The sequence below is a fragment of the Lepidochelys kempii genome, chromosome 8, assembly GCF_965140285.1.
Source record: "Lepidochelys kempii isolate rLepKem1 chromosome 8, rLepKem1.hap1, whole genome shotgun sequence".
Classification (NCBI taxonomy): Eukaryota; Metazoa; Chordata; order Testudines; family Cheloniidae; genus Lepidochelys; species Lepidochelys kempii.
This window is the reverse complement of record NC_136387.1, coordinates 33847099-33868330: the sequence shown is the minus strand read 5'-3', so window position 1 is coordinate 33868330 and position 21232 is coordinate 33847099. Positions and strand designations below refer to the sequence as shown.

Genomic DNA, 21232 nt, shown 5'->3' with positions numbered 1-21232 from the left:
AATATCCCAATGTATCTGGGGATTCCATATGTTCTGTGATTTTGTTTTTGTTCCACTGCACTGATTCTTTTATGATTACTATTATAAATCTTCTAACCAGGATTCCTGATTTCTTTGAAATGGCTCAGCATGTGTCCTCTTGCCAACGTAAAGTTGATTAAAAGATAGAACGTAAATCTGCTTTTAATGTTAAATTGATTACAGCCTATTTGTTAAAATATACCAGATTTGAATTTTCTATTTCCCCAACAAAGCGTACACCACAAAATCAAAGTGAGAGGCTGAATTACTTCATAATTAAAAGCGAATTTTAGGAAGAACACATAGTGGATAACATCTGATAAAGAATTTAAAGGCAATTTCCCAATAGTTAGTTTTCATTTTTTATAACAGTCCATATTTCATGTTTTCATTTTATTTTTTTCTTGGTTTTCATCAGGGTTTAAAATGAGATATATAACCAAAACATTTCCAAAAGTTGGTTCCTAAGAAAAATAGCATCAGTTACTATATTTTGCTATTTGACATATTAGCTGAAGTTTTCAAAACAGATGTGACCTCCATTTTGGACTTTAAACAAATTTGTATTATTGTTCACCCTCCCAAATGAGACTGAGTGTAGTGTGATGTCCATGAATTATAAAAACAGAGGCTTTGTAACCTATATCAGATGATGGGATTGATTAAACGAGCAAACTGAATTTTTCCCATTATAAAAAGATATCTAAGTCAAGCATTAGAGATCCTGGTGCAAGATTGGTGGGTGTAACAATGAGGAAAAGTTATAGCTTTGTCTTGACAAAATGCAAAAGTCATAATTCTAATTAGTCCTATTTTACGTATTCGCTATTGGAAATTAAAAGTACGTTTTCCCAAAAGAACCAAATATGTCGGGGTTCATGGAGGAATTTTACTGATGTAAATGTCCAAGAAATCATGTTTTTAACAAACATACACAGCTTTATTCATCACTTGGTATAAATAGTTTCCCTCCTCTTTCTAGACTATAGAATCTAACTGGCGATGTGGACGACACAACTTGCAAAGAATTCAGTGCCGCTCTGAAAATAGCAAAGGTGTCTACTGTTTACAGTATGATGATGAAAAGATCATCAGTGGCCTAAGGGATAACTCCATTAAGGTAATATATTTCCTTCCTCTTTATTTAGAGAGATGAGCCACTGCCTCTGTCTTGGCTTTAGACTTGGAAAGGAGGCTGTCAGGTGCTGCTTGTTTCCTTGGGGCCCATCTCTCCTGTCTTTTTGTGGGACAGTGTTTGTGCAGCACTTTCTGAGGATGGCATGTTTTGCATGCTCTCGCAGGGGAAGCTGGTAACATATCGCTGCTTGTGTTTTGTCTCATGAATGGTGTGGATTGCCAGTCATGGCAATTTTGACCAGATTGAAAATCAACACCTTCTATGAAATCAGGTTTACTGTAAACAGATGGCTTGTGCCCCGTTGCTTGGCTGCATCCTATGGTTTTGTTAATGGTTTGGATTATTGCTAATTTCTGCTCTTTCCCTATGAAACAAAATGTTTCCTTATGAACGACAAACTTCTGTCTCATGGTTGGCAGTTTCATAGATCTGTCCAGCATGTGCTTGTTTCCTTGGCAAGGCAGGAGAACATAAAAACAGAAATGAAGGCTCAAGGTCCACACCTGGAAATTGCAGGAGAATGTGCATGCTGGAATGCTCATTGATTCTCTTTGCCACCACTGGTCCTCTCTTCACAATAGTGAAAGCCAAAATTTCGACCCATATCTTTGTTTTTGACAGATTTGGGATAAAACAAGCTTGGAATGTTTGAAAATATTAACAGGGCACACTGGGTCCGTTCTCTGCCTGCAGTATGACGAGAGAGTCATTGTAACTGGATCTTCAGACTCTACAGTGAGGTGAGCTTCAAGTATTAGCATAATGAACTCAAGTCTGGGGCAGGGGCACTCAAAACAAATAATCCACTGTGAGTACTAAAGTGTAAGGACCACTCCACAAAACACTATAGTACTGTGCCTTTAAAGGCTAGGCACATGATACAACTTAAGACTGTATGCGGTATTTTCTAGCATCCCCAAGCTTTAGAGTTGCATACTTGTAGGATTTGAATTTCAAAAGTTTTGAAAGACTATAAACCCTCATGATTCAGAGCATAAGCCAACATCTGACTGGGATAGGAAGAAACTTTGATGTTAGGTGGGTTATTCCATGATTGCCCAATTTAGGGTTTCTTGCATCTTCCTCTGAAACATCTGACCACCACTGATCATAGGATACTGATGTTGGATCATTGGCCGTTCCTGTATTCTTAGGTTTAAAGTTTTATGTGATTTTAACGCTTAATAAAGGGGCTGTAGTGACAGCCCTGGAGACGGCAATGCTTGCCCCAGGTACAGCACAGTCAAAGTCATTGCAGGTTTCTTTGGCGTGTTCTGTGTTGCCTTGGCCTGGAGGAGACTTCATTCTCCATGTCCAATCAGTTCTTAATCTCTGAGAGGGGCATTTATGGTCTCTTTTGTGGTGTGGATGCCATTGCACTCAGACTTGAGGAGAGATTACCGTATCTTTGTTTCACATGAACTAGTGGACAGCCATGGGATGGCAGTAACTTCTAGTTGCTACTGACCTGGGCTTGAACTGGCATCTTTCATATAGGTGAAAGATTTGTATCTCATTACCAGTCCTCTGTGTAATCCATTGTCAGCCTTTGCTTGATTTGTGGCCTTTATACATAAGCCTCTTTGTCTGTTAAAATGACTTCTGGAAGCAAGCCATGAGACTTAGCAACTTTGGGCAGCCAGAGAGATAAAATGGTTGAGGAGGGCTGTCCCTCAGACTAGCAGACCACTCTTCATTGCGAACATTTCCTGTTTGTAATGTGTGTAGTCATGTCAGTTAATTCAGGATAAATTTCATTTTTCTTCCCCCCCTACTAGAGTTTGGGATGTAAACACAGGCGAAGTTCTGAACACACTGATTCATCACAACGAGGCAGTGCTTCATCTGCGTTTCAGTAATGGCTTAATGGTGACATGTTCAAAGGACAGGTCCATTGCTGTTTGGGATATGGCATCACCTACTGATATCACCTTGCGTCGTGTGTTGGTTGGCCATCGTGCTGCTGTTAATGTTGTAGACTTTGATGACAAGTATATTGTCTCTGCATCAGGTGACAGGACCATTAAAGTAAGTTAGAAGAAAGAGCCCTGCTCTGTTTACTCAGGAAACTGCAAATCAAAATGAATGATGTGTGCCTAAAAGTTTTAAAAATTCCACTTCAAAAAAACAGAGTTGTTGAATGTGTGCTTAAAATCCAATTCCCAAATGTGTATGTGAGCAGTTCTGTGGCTATTTCTTCATCACTCATCTATCACTTCCGGTTAGATGTTAAAGCCTTTATGCAAATAACTTGACTTGTAACATTTTTTGAGGCTTCTGTCATAAAGTTATAAAAAACTTAAATTCTACTCACGATTAGGTCTTGAAATTGGCTAGAAAATTAAACATGGTACTTTCCTGTGCTTTTTTTCCGAATCATTTGTGTTTTCTATAAATTGGCAATCCTGTTCTAGACATGAAATTTATAGGCAGCCACCTTTCCCCATCATACCTTCTCCGCAACTAAACCAAATTTTGCCATGTTTGAGGGATTAAAATGCTGTGTTTGAAGATCACCAGATCATCGTAATTACCCCAGACTTACTATACAACAAAGATGTTTCCATCCTTCCCTCCCTAGAACCACATCTGATTTAAACTGTGCTAAGAGCTTTTTGTGGCAAAGTTATGTCTGACACCTGCCAAAGGTACTGTATTCTTATGGAAATGACCCATTAGACCCTTTACAACTTTAAGTACAACTTCTTAAAAAAAATGCACAAGGATTCTAAACAATTCATTTAACATTGATCCTTGTGTTTCCACCCCCAAACGCTCTTCTCTCAGCCTCAAGTCAAGTGTGTCTGGTCTTGTCTTCAATAAGTGGTAGATTGTTGGCCATGTCAATGGTAAAAAATAGGTTAATGATATTCAGACTAGTCTTTTGTGTCGAAGCTGGTTATTTTGTGATCTGATTACTAACCAGCCAACATTTAAATTCAATCAGAATTCTAAAATTACTTGAGCAATGCTTAATTGCTTTACAAAAAGTTTAAACGTTTTTAATATTTTAAATTTATGATGATTTAGTCAATTTGAACAGATTTATGTATTATAGCAGTGTTGGGAGGACCCAGCTGGGTTTGGAGCCCCATTGTGACTCACATTGTACAAATACAAAATACACCATGGTCCTAGCCATGGAAGAGCTTTCAGTCTAAGCTTTCATTCAGCTTTCCCCTCAAAGTACTTCTTCAGAGTCCTGATTTTTTTTAATGAAGTTTGAACATAATTTCTGTTTAACTTATGAAACCTCAAGCTCTCTCAAAATTGAATGTTTTTAATTTTCTCCACAGGTCTGGAGTACAAGCACATGTGAGTTTGTTCGTACTCTAAATGGGCACAAGCGTGGCATTGCATGCCTTCAGTACAGGGATCGACTAGTTGTGAGTGGATCGTCAGACAACACCATTAGGTGCGTGGAAGACAGTTGTTAACAGCATATTGGAGAGAATGTGCATTTGCAAATTTAAAAAAGGATTTTTTTCTAGGTCTCTTGAACCTGCCCTACGGTTTAATAGCACAGTAATCTTTTAGCTTTTGATATGTCTTGTCAACATTAGAACAGGCAACCATTGCTGAGGAGGGAACAGGTAATATATAACACATACTCAAGCAAGTGCAGCTCACAAACTGTTGGGCTTATGTCAGCATCTAAAAATGTAATGTACAAATCTTAATACAGTCTATTGAACTGAAGATCATTGGAGAAATTGGAAGTCCAATTAAAGCACCAGGTCATTTCAGTTACTACATATACCTCTGATACACATGGCTTTATGTGCAGAATAAAAAGGGAGATGGATTCAGCAATAAAATTAATTTATATTGAAATAGTCACAAGCTTCCAGCCTTTACTTTTAAAATGCATTTAATTTCAAAAATGATCAATACAATTCCGTGGGGCAGACTGACTAGGAATGTGTCTGAGTTGCAGTGTCTCCCTTCTGGGGACTCTGTACAGGGGCCTCAGATGTACTTTTTTGCAATGTAGTATGGTTTTAGTTTTCAGAGAACCAATAAAGATTATATTCAAATGGAAATTGCAGCATGAGTAAGTGGATTGGAGCGCTAGTGTCACACAAGAGTTTCTCAAAGATCCATTTCTTCTGTTTTCTTAAGGTTATGGGATATTGAATGTGGTGCCTGTTTAAGAGTACTAGAAGGCCATGAAGAACTGGTTCGATGCATCAGATTTGATAACAAGAGAATTGTTAGTGGAGCCTATGACGGGTACGTGCTTCAAACATGCTTTGAGAAAGTTATTCATGTATCTCCTAGTAAAGCATATTTCTGAAAGTTCTCATCCCTAACACACATAATGAGGATTCTCTTTTGGTTTGCATCCTGCTGTCTAAGTGATCTGGTTATGACAGATCTACATGTAACCTGGGTGTCGCCCACTTCCTGTAGATTTCAATAATGCAGACTACCTATATCCTGAATGTAGCCTTTGAATATTATGTATTCTGTTTTATTCTGCAGCTCCTTCCAGTAACTTGTTTTAGGCCTCTTCAACTCTGTTCATAGGGGTAGGTAGGTAGCTCTAGGTCCCTGCAGAATTAAGTATTCTACTAATCAAGTTTATATGGCTTTGCTGTACAGCACAAGCTGGTTAGAATGGGCAAATAGCTTGTCTTAAGTAGTGTCTGTTGTGAATAGACATTTCACTTCACTTGGTTTCCTCCCCATAGACATCACTCCTTGAAAAACTCCCTACTTCCCAACAGGTCTGTCCGCCTTTTTACTAGACACCAGCACTGAAACTGTATTCTGAGGCGCCACGCACACTTTTGAAATTGCAGCAACACAGTCCAGCAGAGAGGCTGTAATATTTCTGTTCTCTGATAGGAGCCTTAAAGTTAGTGGTGTGGGGCTGCTATGAGAGCATCAGGGAGCCGCCTGTAAAGGAAAATGGCCTAACGTTGAGTGAATTCAAGGAAACTGTACAGGGACATGGATTATCCCATTGCTTTTATTCTCCTTGTTAGCTTGTCACCTCTGGTATTGGGCTGAATTGTAGTTCAAGTGAACAGCATAGGTCTGTTGAAGGCAAGTCAGGAACTCCTTTCAACTTGAATTGGTTATTTTGATTCTACCCTTCTCCTGGGATCTGTAATCCTAAATAGATTCCCAGGGGCTGTTCTCCCAGCATTTCATCGGCAGTATGCTAGAGTTTGAGGTCTTCTCAGTTTTAAGTTCATATGCAAAATATTCCTCAGATGCAGAAATGAATAATCCTGTTTATGCTCTTGTTTCATTTTATAGCAAAATTAAAGTTTGGGACTTGCAAGCTGCTCTTGACCCTCGTGCCCCAGCTAGCACACTATGCTTGCGTACATTGGTGGTATGTAAACATTGATACATTTGGGGTTTTGCACAATTATACTATTTTATATTTGGCAAAAGTGAACATTTTAATGTTAAATTTTATTGCAAATGCATCGAGTGTCTTGAGGTAGATAAGAAATTTAGCGCATTCCGCAACTTCTGCTCTGTTCCCAAAGCTGGGAACAAATGAAGAGGATTGGGCATGCTGCATTGTGCACTGAATTCTTATTGACTCTGAGCATAGAAGAAAAATTGAGCTGTTAAGCTCTTCTGGCTTGGTATTCTCAAATGGTCTAAAAATGTAATCAATATGACATTGCATCCAAATCATTCTGGTTCCTGGGGTGGTATTTTAATATCATATAAATATTGTACCACTGGCTTTAAATAAATGGACTTCTATTAAATGGAAACAATTTGCAATACTATCAGCCTTCCTTAGCCCTTTCTCCTAATTGTAAAAATGGAAAGAATAGATGCAGGAAGGGAGGGGATCTTGTGGTGAGATTACCATAGGAACTCTAATAATTTCAAAGACTACTACCATATTTTAAGTGGCTACCTTAGATTTTTTTTTTTAATTTAATAAAGGCTTTGATTTATGGCAATAATAGGGAAATGGGTAGCTTATTGTATTGGTCATTGAATATACAGGGCATTTCATCTCCAGATTCAAAGCTTGAACCTTGTCCGAGTCAGTAGTGAGCAGAAGTCATTGCTTACATGGTATCTATTTGATGGCTTATGTGAAATGATCTTGGCTTGTCCACTTCCTGCAGAAGAGCCCACAGCACTAAAACTGTAATTGGCTCCCTTATCAGCAGTCTTGGCATAGAGATCAAGTATGGAATGGGCAGGGGGACTCCACTGACCTCTTATTCTTTGAGTATAATTCAATTACTCTATGTATTCACTTCAGACTCTGGTCACTGGGTTATCCGTATGGCACCTTTGGCCAGTCCTTCAAACAGTTTTAAAAAGGTACAATGCCATCACTTACTATGGTGGATCAGGAGGGCCAAGCACAGACCTTTGCAGGGTCCTGTACTAGTGCAAAGTCCTGGTGCCATTTTGGTATTGCTGTTTCTGCGAAGAGTTCCTGGAGGGGCCACTTTTAAAATTCTTTCTCAAGAGCGCATATTGAAACACTGCCTACTTTTACAAATAATTGGGCCTGGAATGGCTTAGGAAGTAGCTTATGGGGACTGCACAATACTTTAAGTAGCAGCACTATTTAACATACAAAATCTTTTTGTGCAGCAGATAAACCCTGACAGCTTGTCAGCACTAGCCAGTCTTTTTTTGTTTAAGTGGCTTACTCTCAGTTGGCAGTCTGTCCAGCTTACTTGTAGTTCTCTCAGCCTTTCTCTTTCTGGTTCTCAACTTCATAGTAAAATTCATGGTCTACGCAAACTTTATATTGAAGCCACTGTATTTGCTGCAATATTTAAATAGCAGTAATTCTTCTCAGACCTGTGTATGAACCTTGACCAGCAAGTCAAAACTTTCATTTCCAATTGTGTGTCCAAATGAGTGTTTGAGTATGAAATTAGTGAAAGATGATCCATCTCCTGGCCTACTAACTGAACTCTTACTGTTTATAGGAACATTCAGGACGTGTGTTTAGACTCCAGTTTGATGAATTTCAGATCATTAGTAGTTCCCACGATGACACAATTCTGATTTGGGATTTCTTAAATGTGCAACCCAGTGCCCAGAACGAGACACGCTCTCCATCCAGAACATACACTTACATCTCCAGATAACAGTCTGCACTTTACTAGCCTCATAAGGTAAACTCTTTTGTATTTAATGTCTCCTGTACTTGTGTATTCACTGTCATTTGCCTGGTGCTGGTCATAGTAATTTATATATCAGCTGTCACTGAGTTCTCTCAATGTATCTGCTGTTGATGCTGCTGCTGTTTGGATCAGGAAGCCTTTGTGTTGTGGTATCAGGCTTTGATGCTTAAAGCCTGAAACATCATAGTATCTAACTCATCTTCTGCATCTTCACTGCTGTTCCTCCTGCCTCTAATCAGGTAGTTGATGTACTAATTGCTATGTTTTTGCAACACATTTACAACTAGGTTGTTTAAAAAGATATTCAGTTGTCATAAATCTCAAACTGAGAATCAGGCTGGATTTGATTTAAATCACTGGGCTTGTCTACATTACCCGCAGGATCGACGGGCAGTGATCGATCCAGCGGGGGTCGATTTATCACGTCTAGTCTAGACACGATAAATTGACTGTAGAGCGCTCTCCCGTCGACTCCGGTACTCCACCAGGGTGAGAGGCGCAGGCGGAGTCAACGGGGGAGCGTCAGCTGTCAACTGACCGCAGTGAAGACCCCGGGGTAAGTAGATCTAAGTACATCAACTTCAGCTACATTATTCACGTAGCTGAAGTTGTGTAACTTAGGGTATGTGTACACTACCCATGGGATCGGTGGGTAGTGATCGATCTATCGGGGATCGATTTATCGCGTCTAGTGTAGACAGGATAAATCAATCCCCGATCACTCTGCCGTCGATTCCTGTACTCCACCGCTGCAAGAGGCGGAAGTGGAGTCGACGGGAGTGGTGGCAGTCTACCCCGCACCGTGAGGACATGAGGTAAGTCGACCTAAGATACGTCGACTTCAGCTATTCTATTCTCATAGCTGAAGTTGCATATCTTAAGTTGATTTCCCCCCACCCCCCCGCCCCCAGTGTAGAGCAGGCCTTAGATCGATTTCCCTCCCTCCCTCCCCGCCCCCCAGTGAAGACCAGACCACTAGTCAGGAAGACTCGATTTAATCATGGATTTCTACATAAAAGTGCATTCTTGTTGGTTGTTATAACCTTAATATATTTTCTTCAAACTCAGAGATAGATGTAGGTTTAATTTTTTAGAAGGTACACACTGTAAATTTTTAAGTGATTTATTTTGAAAACTTCAGATTAGTTTTACAGCTATATCAGAAAATGATATTGCATTTACCAAAGGTAATTGAAGCGTATATTTATGAAGCCATTGGGAGATGAGCTATCTCTAATTCAACAGGTTAATCATTAATATTTGGAGGATTTTCTTGCCATGCTGTATTAGGAGGAGAACATCACCAGACAGACATTTAAATTGTTTTATTTAACTAAAACAACAACATTATGTATTCTAGATTTTTTTCTTCAACAGCAAACATATAATATTTTAGCAAAACAAGCATATGAATTTTTAAATTTAGTTAAACATTCAAGTTTTTTAAAATCAGATTTGTTTTTGTTTGTTTTGAACTAAAATAGTTAAATGAAATTTAAAAAAACAAAACAAAAATTAAATCGACTATGTCAGCCAGATCAACATGAGAAACTTAATATATTGGCTTCTGCAGCTAACTCAGTCGTCTTCACCTTCTTTTCCTGTTTGTTCATAATCTGAAAAAGAAAAACAAGCTTTCCTGCTTTTTCAGGTCCCAAACAATTTCTCAGTTTGGAATGAATTAGTCCAAAGAAAGAAAACATTCTTTCTACACCAGCAGAAGAAGCTACTGCTCTTAAAAGTGACATTATCACTGCAACAGTCTCTGAAACCAAGTGCCTAAGTGACTTCCACCAGTTCACTGGTGTGACTTTCTTTACAACATCATCAGCAAACATATATTTCTTGAATGGTTCACCCTTAGCTCTGAAGTTTATTATAGTTGGCATTCTGGAGGGATGATCGCTGGATGTCCATGTCATAGCCAGCTCTTCTTCAGCAGTTAAGGTTTGACCCTGGTACAGAGTATTGAGATTATTTGCAAGAAAACGAGCTGGAGATAAGTGCTTGTCTCATTCTTTTTTTTTAAATGCTTGTAATTTAACTCTGTCATTGCATATTTCTCTTTTTAAGATTTCACTCAGTTCTTTCCAAATTTCAACAGCATCAGTAATAAAACAGTGATTTCCCTGCCTTTTGTTCAAGGCTACAGAAATAGGCTTCGGGGTACTCAGCATGTGTTCAACATTTTTCTTAAGCCGAATGTCGAGAACTTTGGCTGTGACAGTGCCATCTATTTTTTCACGATTTTGTTCACAAACTGTCATCAGATTAGGCCAGTTCTTGATCTAGTGCTCAAAACAGTCCACTACTGAGTTCCATCGCACGTCTTGTGGGAGAATTAGCTTGGTTCCTCCCAATTTTTTCAGAGCAGCTGCTGCAAAGTGGTTGTTACGGAAGTATTTTGCAATTTCAACATTAGCCTTTGTTTCTGGAACACTGAAGTCTGAAGGAGGTGCATCAAATGAGCACTACAACCGTATGTTATTAGCTTGGGACTCTCTCCACTCTCTTCTAAATAATTTCTTTTCATCTTGGATACATTTGCAGCATTGTCTGTGACCAAGCTGCATACTAGACGTTTTAATTTTTTTTCACCGTTTGTTATAGCTTTTTCTGCTACTTCTTGTAAGTATTCTGCTGTGTGTGCATTTCCTGATGTATCAATTGTTTCTGTAAGGAAGACATTCCCTTCTTCTGTTGTCACACAAGCACATACAACAGGATCATTGTGGACATTTCTCCACCCATCAAGACTCAGGTTAAAAATTTTACCCTCTAGACCTTTTCCACACTGCTCAGTTTCTTTTTCATACACTTCATCCAACAATTGCCTGTGACATCTGCTCTGTTGGGTGGACTGTATCTTAGTCTTAATGACTGAACCATGTTAATGAAGCATGGGTTCTCAATCATACGGAAAGGAGAGTTTGTTACATAAACAAACTGGGCAATTTTTTCATCAGTTACCTCTTTTTGTAATCTGCTGGTTCTTATTACAAACTTATCTATGGTTGTTTCTAGATGATGGAGATTTGTTTTCCTTTTTGCTATAGGTGATATACTGTGGCTATGTGACATATATGATGTGACTAACACTATAGAAAGTGATGGTGATCTTGAAGGTGGATAGTCTTCAGAATCCTGTATGTTGAGGATGGATTCTCCTGAACATAAGTCAATGCAGTTATTTAATTATTATTACCATACTGCTGCTCATTTAGTATTACTCATTGCATTCACTGACACTCAGTACTACTTTAAAGGTGAAATTGTAAAAGGAAGATGATGTGCCTATTTCAGCTCTTTATTTATCACAACTGCATCTAAAATGATAGTACCGGAGAGTAACAACTATATTTTTTCTTCAAACATGAGAATTTGAGAATAATCCAGAAGGAAGACAGGCAGCCCTTAAGAAAGCAGTATGTAATCAAAAAGTTTACAAACCTGAAGATCCTGCATGTTCAGACATGTTCTTTTCATCACCTTCAACGCAGCTTCCTCCTGAGAAGGAACACTTCTCCTGATGTTGTTTCATTCAGGCAACCAGGCCTTGCATTTCTTTCTTGCATTGTTTGTTTTTTGCACGCATGCCTGTCTTACCCACCGGTAGAGGAACTTCATTAAACTATTCACAAACTGGGTCTCTTTTATGGCCTGCTGCCATTATAGGTTTTCCTTTCTAGTGAGAGAATGGTATGGGAGTTCTCAAATCAATGAAGCCTATACTCAAAGACCTCAAGACTTCTGGAATATGCTGCTCAAACAGTTTCACTTTTGTTTCTGCTGCCTGTCCCTCCCTTCTCACATTTATCTCCAGACTTCCTCTCCTTGTCCAGATCTATTCCGCCCCCAGCAATCTTGTATTAGTTTAACTTTTTGAAACTTTGCACTTTTAGAGAGAGGTAAGGGTTTGACTCTGTGTACACAAATTTGCAGAGGAACAATAGAGTGGAGGTCTGTTATTTCTCACCTCTGTACATTATTTATTTATTTTATTTATTTAAAAACATTTTTGCTGTTAACAAGCATGTTATCTCTGGAGACACAAATCCACAGTTTGAGAACTGCAGTGTTATCTTCTAGACTGAGCACTGAGTCCCATTGGGTAGCTAGAAAGATTAACCTAAATAATCTATACAGAAGTCCCTGGAACCCCATAAGATTGAGTCCCTAATCCATGAACTACTGGAACTCACTTACAAAACTTTTCTTAAACATTATATGAATATATTGTCTCATACTATAGAATTAGAATTTATTATCCCTATTCCATGTTGAGACATTATAGCTCAAAGGTATATCTTAGTTAAAACTATCTTTAGATAGGGTTTTTTCCTTCAAAAAGCATTTTATCATAAAAAATCCAATTTAAATTAAAAAAAAATCCATTTAAATTAAAAAAAAAAATCAGTAATTTTTATCCACCTTGCTGAGAGTGATGTTAAACCAAAGGTTCTAAACTGTCACACAGTTTAAAAGTTTCTACAATTTAAAAATAACCTATGTTTTTACCATTAATTTGAACGACCGTCCATCAGAATTTTTATTAGATACTTTTGGCAAGTATGCTGTGCCTCCTACCTGCACATTTTCTGGTTAGAAATGGGAGGATTCTTTCAGAGCCTAAAGCTTATCATGTAGTGTGTGTGAGGAACCTCAGATCCAGTAACTAGACCGAGGGCACTGGGAGTTGGGACTTTCAGAAGTACTCAGAGCTGTCCTGATGTTGCTGTGAGTTTAACCCTTTATTTCAGTGGAGAGCAGTGTAAGGCCAACATGAAGCACTTTTCAATATTCCAGACTCAGATTCTTTCCTGGGCTGCTCTGCTGACTCTGTGTGAATTTGGGCATGTCACATAATGCCACTTTCTACATTAGTAGTATGGAGATGAGAGATTTTTTGCAGAGCAGATCTGCCCTTTGTCAGAGAACATAAAGTGACCTGTACGCCAAGATTTTCTTTTACCTTCTTTGGGTGCTGTGAGCCTTAATGATCTATAGCACTTTAAAATGCTTCATGTGGAAACTGTTATGTAATGGAGGCATGCTTGAGCTGTAGCTCACGAAAGCTCATGCTCAAATAAATTGGTTAGTCTCTAAGGTGCCACAAGTACTCCTTTTCTTTTTGCGAATACAGACTAACACGGCTGTTACTCTGAAACCTGTAAATTACAGTAACATTGAAAAAAGTATTCTTGCACATTACAGGCCACAACTTTCTATGAACTTTTAGAGTTCAATTAGATTGTGCTCCTCATTGAGGCTTTTATCTTTCTGTTTCTGGGACTAGCCAGCACTGCCCATCAGTCTCCAGTAAACTGAGATGTATGCCATTTTGACAAATATTCATCATAAATGACAATTCCCTGTGATAACCACAAGTAATAAAAAAATGTTTTCAAAAGGATAAAATACATCATGTTAGGAAGAGTTTGAAGCCATCAGAAGAGACTCACATGAAGTTTGACTGTTTCCATTTCTCTGCAGTAGTCAATATGTATTTAGTTGTCTAAGTATATTGGGTAAAAACTCTGCTGTAGATCCATTTGCTAGACCAGTGGAGTATTTTTCTTATGTCATTCATGTGGTTGCCAACAGTTGCACTTCATACTACAGACCCCCCCCCCCCCCCAACTTATGCAATCGTTCCGTTCCTGAAAGCCTTGCGTAACTTGAATTTTGCGTAAGTTGGAAACGTATACCTGTACATTATGCAAATATTTCCGCAACTTGAAAAAGCTATTTCGGGCTTATGGAACTTTTTCCGTCAGTGTGAATTTGCGTAAGTCGGGTCTTGCATAACCCGGGGAATGTCTGTATATATAGTAGTGAATGTTGAGACTTGGAAACAGAGGTTGCCTTACCAGGTCAGACCTGAAGCCCATACAGTCCAATATCCTGTCTCTGATGCCAGTGGCCAGTACCAGATGCTTTAGAGGAAGATCAGAAACCTCAGAGTACAGTTATGGAGTAAGCTTGCCCATGGGGCAATTTTTTTTCATGCTAGAGGTGATTAGTAGTAGTGTGGCTTATGCCCGAAATCATGAGGTTTTATCTCTTTTAAAAAGTGTTTTCCTATCAAATGTAACTGAGTAGTCTCGTCCATATAAATGAGAGAGACAAGGTAGGTGAGGTAATATCTTTTATTGGAGCAGCTTCTGTTGATGAGAGAGACAAGCTTTCGAGCTATACAACAGAAGTTGGTCCAGTAAAAAAAAAATTACTTCACCCACCTTGCTTCTCTAATATCCTGGGACCAACACGACTATAACAACACTGCATTCCATATGAATGTCTCTTCTTGCTTTAAGTCTTGGTAAGCTCATGGCCTTGATATTTTGTAACCATGAGTTCCACAAGTTATTTCATTGTTTGCAGAAGACCTTTGATATTTTCTAGGGGGTAGTCATCTTGTTAGTGAAATGTCTTTTTTCTTTGCCTCATGAAATTCCATTTTGTGTTTGTTAAGATGTAAATCATTATAAATTGAAGTTCTTCCCACTTGCATGCCTCAGGAAAATGTTGGCAGCCTATTAAACTAATAACAGATCTCATGAAATTCCAAAGAGAGAGAGGCTGGTTCCTTCCATCCACCTGAACCCAGTGACCCATTTCCCTTCCTCTGGGGGTACCCGATTGGTCTGGAGCTCCCTCAACCCCCTGAGTGGAGGAGGACAGAAAGAGGGCCAGGGTAGGCTGGGCTTCCTCAACACCCAGGAGCCAGCAGTCCATCCCCTGTAGAATAACAGCCGTCTCCTGCTTCCTGTTACAGACCTGTAGCTCAAGGGGTAGCAGTGTGTGCTGCAGTGCTGAAGGCTCAGTGTTCAAGCTCCATTGACAATGCATGGCTATTAATTGTTTACCCTTTTCCTTAAAAAAAGAAAACAAAAAACCTCAAAGAAATGAGCAAATTTTTTTTAAAAAAGGTTAGAAAATTAGGTTGCAAATCAGTCACTTGAATTAAGAAATGTCAGTTTCATGGTTGCCCACACAATCTTTAATTATGCAGTCTCTAAATGGGAGTGGCTAATTTACCTTTCCTACACCATTCATTAATTTGAGTACATCTATCTTCTGTTAACTTCCACTCTAAATAATATTAATCATCTAAACACTGTAATATAGAAAAAGTTAAGTGTTGGCTAAAGGAAACTGTAGAAGTACATGAACAAGCTTTGAGAAATTAAGAATTGTGCTGCAAGACAGCTAAAGGTTAGCATGCATAAAACTCCCTTATTGGCCGTTTATACTCTCCTTAAAGGAGAAGACCAGAGGTCTGTCTGCTAAATTCATTTTGTGTACCAAGTCGGCAACAAGCTTAAAAGGAATGTCAGCCTGGCCAGGAGAATGGGCAGTTTCAGAACCCCTATTAGCTAGTTCCTTCAGCACTGCCCACCTATGGCTTACAGTGTTTGAAAATTCATATTTGTTTGAATTGTTGCAATATTACTGCAGTGCCTTCAGTGATGGTGTTGGCCTACCTAAAGTTGCCACTGGTTGTGCTTCTAAGGATGTGATCAGACTCCTGTTAAAATGGATAAAAACTACCATTGGCTTTAATGGGAGTTGGATCAAGCCTAAAGGAATTGCATTCGCCATAAACAGGACAACTTTCATATTACAGGTTTCATGGGTCAGTATTTGGGAGACAGCAAATGCTAACCATGTGCTTTACACCCTCCCCAAACAATTTCCTTTTTTCTGATTGATTGAAGCCTTTAGAACAATCTACCTGGTGGGAAAACCTCACTTTCTTAGTGACAAAATAAAACAATCCACCAGCTGACATGTACCAATTACATATTTTCCCCACAACAAGGTATAGATAGTTTTGAATGGCTTAAAGGTTGTGCTGAAATATGATTGGGAGGGTTATATTACCTTCCAATCATGGAAGCACTATCATATTTTTCATGCCAGTCAGAAGTATAAATACATAGGCATTTAAAAGTCCAGTATAGTTTATTTCAATCCACTCCTATGCATTTTAGTCCATTTGGTCAGTAGTGCACCAGTCTCATGACTTATTTTCACTCTTTCTCTTGCCCCCTCACTTGCAAACTCACTTTGATTACGGTAAGATTTGTTGCTGCAAAATGAACTGTTTTTGGCACTGTTAGCAACTTCCCTGCAGATTCCATACATTTAACACGGTTTGGAGCAGTTTATATGTCTGACTTGTCCTATTACACAGCGAACTGAAAACATGCAAAGCTGCATATCCTTGTAGTTGACTAGTCTTGGTAGTTATGTAATTGTTTCTTGGAAACCACACTGTCATTTTCCTGAATTTTTTCATAATCAGAAATCAAAAACAAATCTACATAAAATATATCACTGTAAAATATCCAGTATTTTGTTATATTTAATGGAACAATTGTATATGCTCCCAAACACTGTATGTCTCTGCGTTCTCAAAAGAAGCTTTGTACCCATATTTATAAGTCTCTGAATGTGTATGCCTCTTCAAAGTGAATCATTTTTGACAGCACTGGCAGGGGGTTATAAGAAAGTTTTATTGCCTTCTGTTGAATTCCTTTTGTTTATTGTAACATGATAAAAATTGTTACCATATGATAGTCTAATATTCTTATATTTAAGCACTGGGGGAAAAAAGATGTTTTAAACCTTCAGCTATGAAAGTCTCATGAATAGAGCAGTTCATCAAAGTCTGCAGCATGTTTTTTGGGAATGGAAAGTGAAATTTAACCTTAGATTTAATTATTTTAAGCTTAATTACAGTAAGAATTTTCAGTTTGGAAAAGCTATTTAATCAAACAGTGTAATCATATAACTGTGTGAAAAGGTAGCTCTTGTGGAAATATTCTAATTATCTGATTTGTGGGCTCATTTCTCAAGATCATTAAGTCTCATTTTCATGTATAAATATAACAAGTAACTGAACTTAATAGTCCTATTAAAATAGAATAAAGGATAGTTTACATGGTTAGATTGATTTTTTAAAAAAAAAAGTGAATGGTTTCACAAGCCAATTTTCCCAATGCAACTGTTTAGACCTATGATTAAAAATTCAATCCAACCAGATATAACGTATGTATATTTGTAATGAAAATGGATAATATTTAGGTGACTTCTGTATAGTGTTGTGTGGTGTGGAGAAGAGGAGGTTGTTTCCTGAGGTGTGTTAAGAGTAGGTTGAAATTCCATAAGGTAAGTTTTAACCTTGAACGAGGCCTGTTGTGCCAACTACTACACTTTCTCCTCCTCCCCTGCCAGTCTGCCCCTAAAGACCTAGCAAAGACTTTTGTTTTATATCACATGTAAGGAAAAGGTCAGTTTAATTCAAAGTTGCTATGTTTATCGGGCCGAATTTTCAAAAGCTTAAAAGGGTGCAAATCCCAATCCGTTTACAAATGTGATTTAAAGTATGGTCCAGGTTCCACAATCAATAGAATTAAAATGATGCCCTATAGTGGTGGTATTGTCACCTCTTGAACCTCTAAGGGTATGTCTGCTCTGCAATTAGACACCTGTGTCTGGCCCATGCCAGCTGACTCTGGCTTGCAGGGCTCAGGCTAAGGCTCTCTTTAATTGCGATGTAGGCGCTTGAGACCCTGATCAATGGGCCAACTGTGGGTGTCTAATTGCAGTGTAGATGTACCCTGTACTGATTGCATCATTCTAAAGGAACGCTGGTCCCTTTAGCACTTTTGTTCTAAGGAGTCTGTGCTATACTGATTGGCATATTTAGACTCCTTATTTTAGCAGGCTAATGCCTTCATGTGCGCTCAGAGTGCCTAGGGGTGTTGTTCTGTGGTGGATACCAAATAGCTTCTGACATATGTCTACAAATAATAGATTATATTTGGCCTGATTATAGTTTCCATTGTTTCAGCTTGTCTTTATCTTTTTCAGGGTTCCACAATCTTGAACTACTGGATATCTGGCTACTACATGCCTGAAGATGTTGATTCGCAGCTAAAGTCAGAATTGGTTATAGATGCTGTGTAGATGCAAAACAGCACAATTCTGTATCTCTCTTAATCTTTCCTGCTCCCCTTCAATCCCCAGTGGTCTCCTCTAAGGAATTTACTGCAAATTCACTGACTTCAAGTAGATGAAAATCAGAAGCCTGCCCTTCACTGCAGTGAAAAATCCAAAGCTTCATGTGTAAATTGTCCATATAAACTGAACTATGATGGCTTGTTTTCCAGAAATAAATCAGAAGTCAAGAAAGGACTTGGCCTAATTTATATTGCTTTGCACTTTTGTCTGACTTTAAAGAAAAATATTCTCCAGTGAAATTTGGGTGCCAAACACATACCCAGAATGTACAGAGTTTTGCTTTCAAAGTCACCATGCTCCTTTCGACTTCCTGACAAATTCAGAGCCTGTTTTGTTTGATAGGGGTGTACATTGGACTATTAGAAATATTTCTGAATCTATCAGTAATATTTTTGGATTACAGTTTACTTGTTTCTGCACCGATAATTTCTTTTAATTTAAACATTACCTGTAAATCAGGCTAGATTATCTAAACTAGTTGTATCGCACCGTCTTTTTTTCTTTTAACTGTGCCCTGTAATACAACTGTCCTACCCTTCCTAATGTTTGGTACCGTAAAATCTTCCCATGTGTGCTTGCCTCAGAATTTCAAATACTGTATAAGCATGTAGATACAATGTACGAAACAGTTTAACCTCCAGGTGCTAGAAGTCAGGATCTCCTGACACTACACACTAATACAAAATGTGTTAGCACTTGGCAGCAGGACATTCTAACTACTGGCACTGAAGGGATTAATATGAATTACCTAGAAATATTTCTCTGCAAAAGGAAGTTTTCAGTATTCATTAGGATTTTTTTTAATGGGAACTACATATTTTAAAATGTAATTTCTAAACTTTTTAAAAATTAAAAAAAAGTTTAATTTATGTTCTGTATCTTATATTTTGTGCCGCAGTATTTACAAAACATCTTTTTTTTTTTAAATTGGTAGATTACCACACATGCCTACAGATGTCCTTCCATAGCATTAGTTTGGCTGCTCAATGGAAAAAATGCCATCAGCTAAAGTTAAATTTATTTAAATATGTAACTTGTAACAATTGAGGTGGGGTAGAGGCCCCTTCAAGGAAGTACTATGATGACCAGACTTAAAGTTGAATTTAAGATCACTTACCCATAGCTGTTACACTATGACCTTGTTGTGATGCCATGGTCAATATTTCTCTTTGTTAGCATGTCCTTATTAGGAAATGTCTTAGTAGTTCCTTCTTACTTTGTCATGGTTCTCCTGTCTCTAATTTATACAGTCACATTTATTTAATCATATTTTTCTTTGTGAAAGCAAGACCCTGATAAATGCCATCTTTATAGTGTTGTCCTATTAAGTTGCCATGTATGACTACAGTTTTCAGTAGTTTTCTTTAATGCTTAGTTTGAAAATGCACTAAAACCAAGAGTGTGTAAGATATACCTATTGTCCTGGGGGAGAAATATGTTGTCTCCAATATGTAGCCAGTCATTTCTCTAACATTTGTTGTGTATTTCGTTTTCTGTTGGCAGCACTTTTTGGTTTCAGATTTTCCCTTTTTTGTTTAAGGGGAGTTAAAGAATGTCGGTAACACTTTAGATGACCAGTGATTTAATACTAAACTTCCAGTGCAACAGCTATGGTTAGATGTCATCCACCTTTGTCAGGCATATTCAGAGTGAAGTGCACATCAGATGTTACTCAACTGTTAGAAAAGTGCAACTTACAGTTAGTCCTCTATTCCATTGAGAGAGAGCTGTTGGGATCAGTGTTTGTTAGAAATTCCCTTTAACTTGTTACTACAAAGATATTTATTTCTTTGAGATCATCAAACCTCATGAAGTACAGAAGATATCATGTTTTGATAAGCGTCTGTAAGATCTCCTTTTGGTAAGCTTGACAGTAGTTTGTGAAAGTGGCTTACTTTATCCTTTTCATCTAATAGCTTTAATATTAAACTGTTTTTAAAAAAGACATCAGTTGCAGCCCTGAAGAAAAAGCTATTTGTTTATGAAGAATGGAGTCCTTTTTTATGCATGTGTAAGATTAAATTCATGTTTTTCCTTGGGAGATAATGGTATTTGAACATGCAGTCTCACCTTCTTTGATTGTGCTTTGTGTAACATAGCAGTGGACTTTGTGATTGGCACCCAAGGAACTTGGCTACTGGGACTCCTGGCTGCACTCTGGACTTTGTTTTGCTAACCATAATTGAGCAATTGTACATTACTGCTATATTAATGTTTCAAAGCACTGGGATAGTCTAATTCTAACTTGTAATTATGTTTGCCAATGACCCGTTTGGAAAGTTTGTGTATGAACAGCTGATTGAAACTGTTAAATTGTACAGATATTGTTCATGATCTAAAGCTTTGTACCGTGGAATGTGCTTAATAAAAAAAATTGAACTTCATTTGTCCAATAAATTGCTAAGTAACATCATCTAACCCAATGTCAGTATTATGCATTAGTTAATCCAAGCTTAATGCACAGTTCCTTCAAATGCTAATTCAAAGCTAATGCTCTTAATACAATGTTCCCATACTTTATTGTATTATGTTATAAAAACTTTTCTAGCACTTCAGTGCTTCTAACCAATAGTATAATGATGTGTAGTAATTCAGTGCTGGCTTGCGAGTGGTGTGACGCATAAGACCGAAGGCCAAATACTTTAGAATTTGAAACTTTCCTATGGGGGGGCACAACTGCATGCGTGTTAAAACTTTTCTAAAATGTTTGTCTTAATTCCTTTGTGTTGTTTACTAGCTACAGATCAGCGTCTGACCGAGCTCAACGTGTTTATTCCTTGCCCAGACTGTTTCACAAGCAGCGCTTCAAGTGTGCTCATGATCAGAAAAGTGACTCAACATCATCTGCTTTAGTAAGATTCTGCTCTGCCTCATGCATTGACAGAATTGTCAACTGAGTTCTGATGGG

At 38.1% G+C, this 21232-nt stretch overlaps 1 protein-coding gene across 6 annotated transcripts in view; it reads left to right on the top strand.

The window, feature by feature from the left end:
• The window catches only part of FBXW11 (F-box and WD repeat domain containing 11), a 125737-nt gene extending 105029 nt beyond the window's left edge, over positions 1-20708 (top strand). For all 6 annotated transcript variants that reach the window (XM_073355998.2, XM_073355995.1, XM_073355997.1 and 3 more), the window contains 8 exons: positions 1004-1141; positions 1781-1899; positions 2938-3187; positions 4456-4574; positions 5282-5392; positions 6428-6506; positions 8095-8283; positions 18175-20708. In XM_073355998.2, coding sequence (XP_073212099.1) covers positions 1004-1141; positions 1781-1899; positions 2938-3187; positions 4456-4574; positions 5282-5392; positions 6428-6506; positions 8095-8256 — 978 coding nt within the window. In that variant the 3' untranslated portion in view covers positions 8257-8283; positions 18175-20708. The remainder of the gene's footprint in view (positions 1-1003; positions 1142-1780; positions 1900-2937; positions 3188-4455; positions 4575-5281; positions 5393-6427; positions 6507-8094; positions 8284-18174) is intronic.
• Positions 20709-21232: the final 524 nt, after the last annotated feature.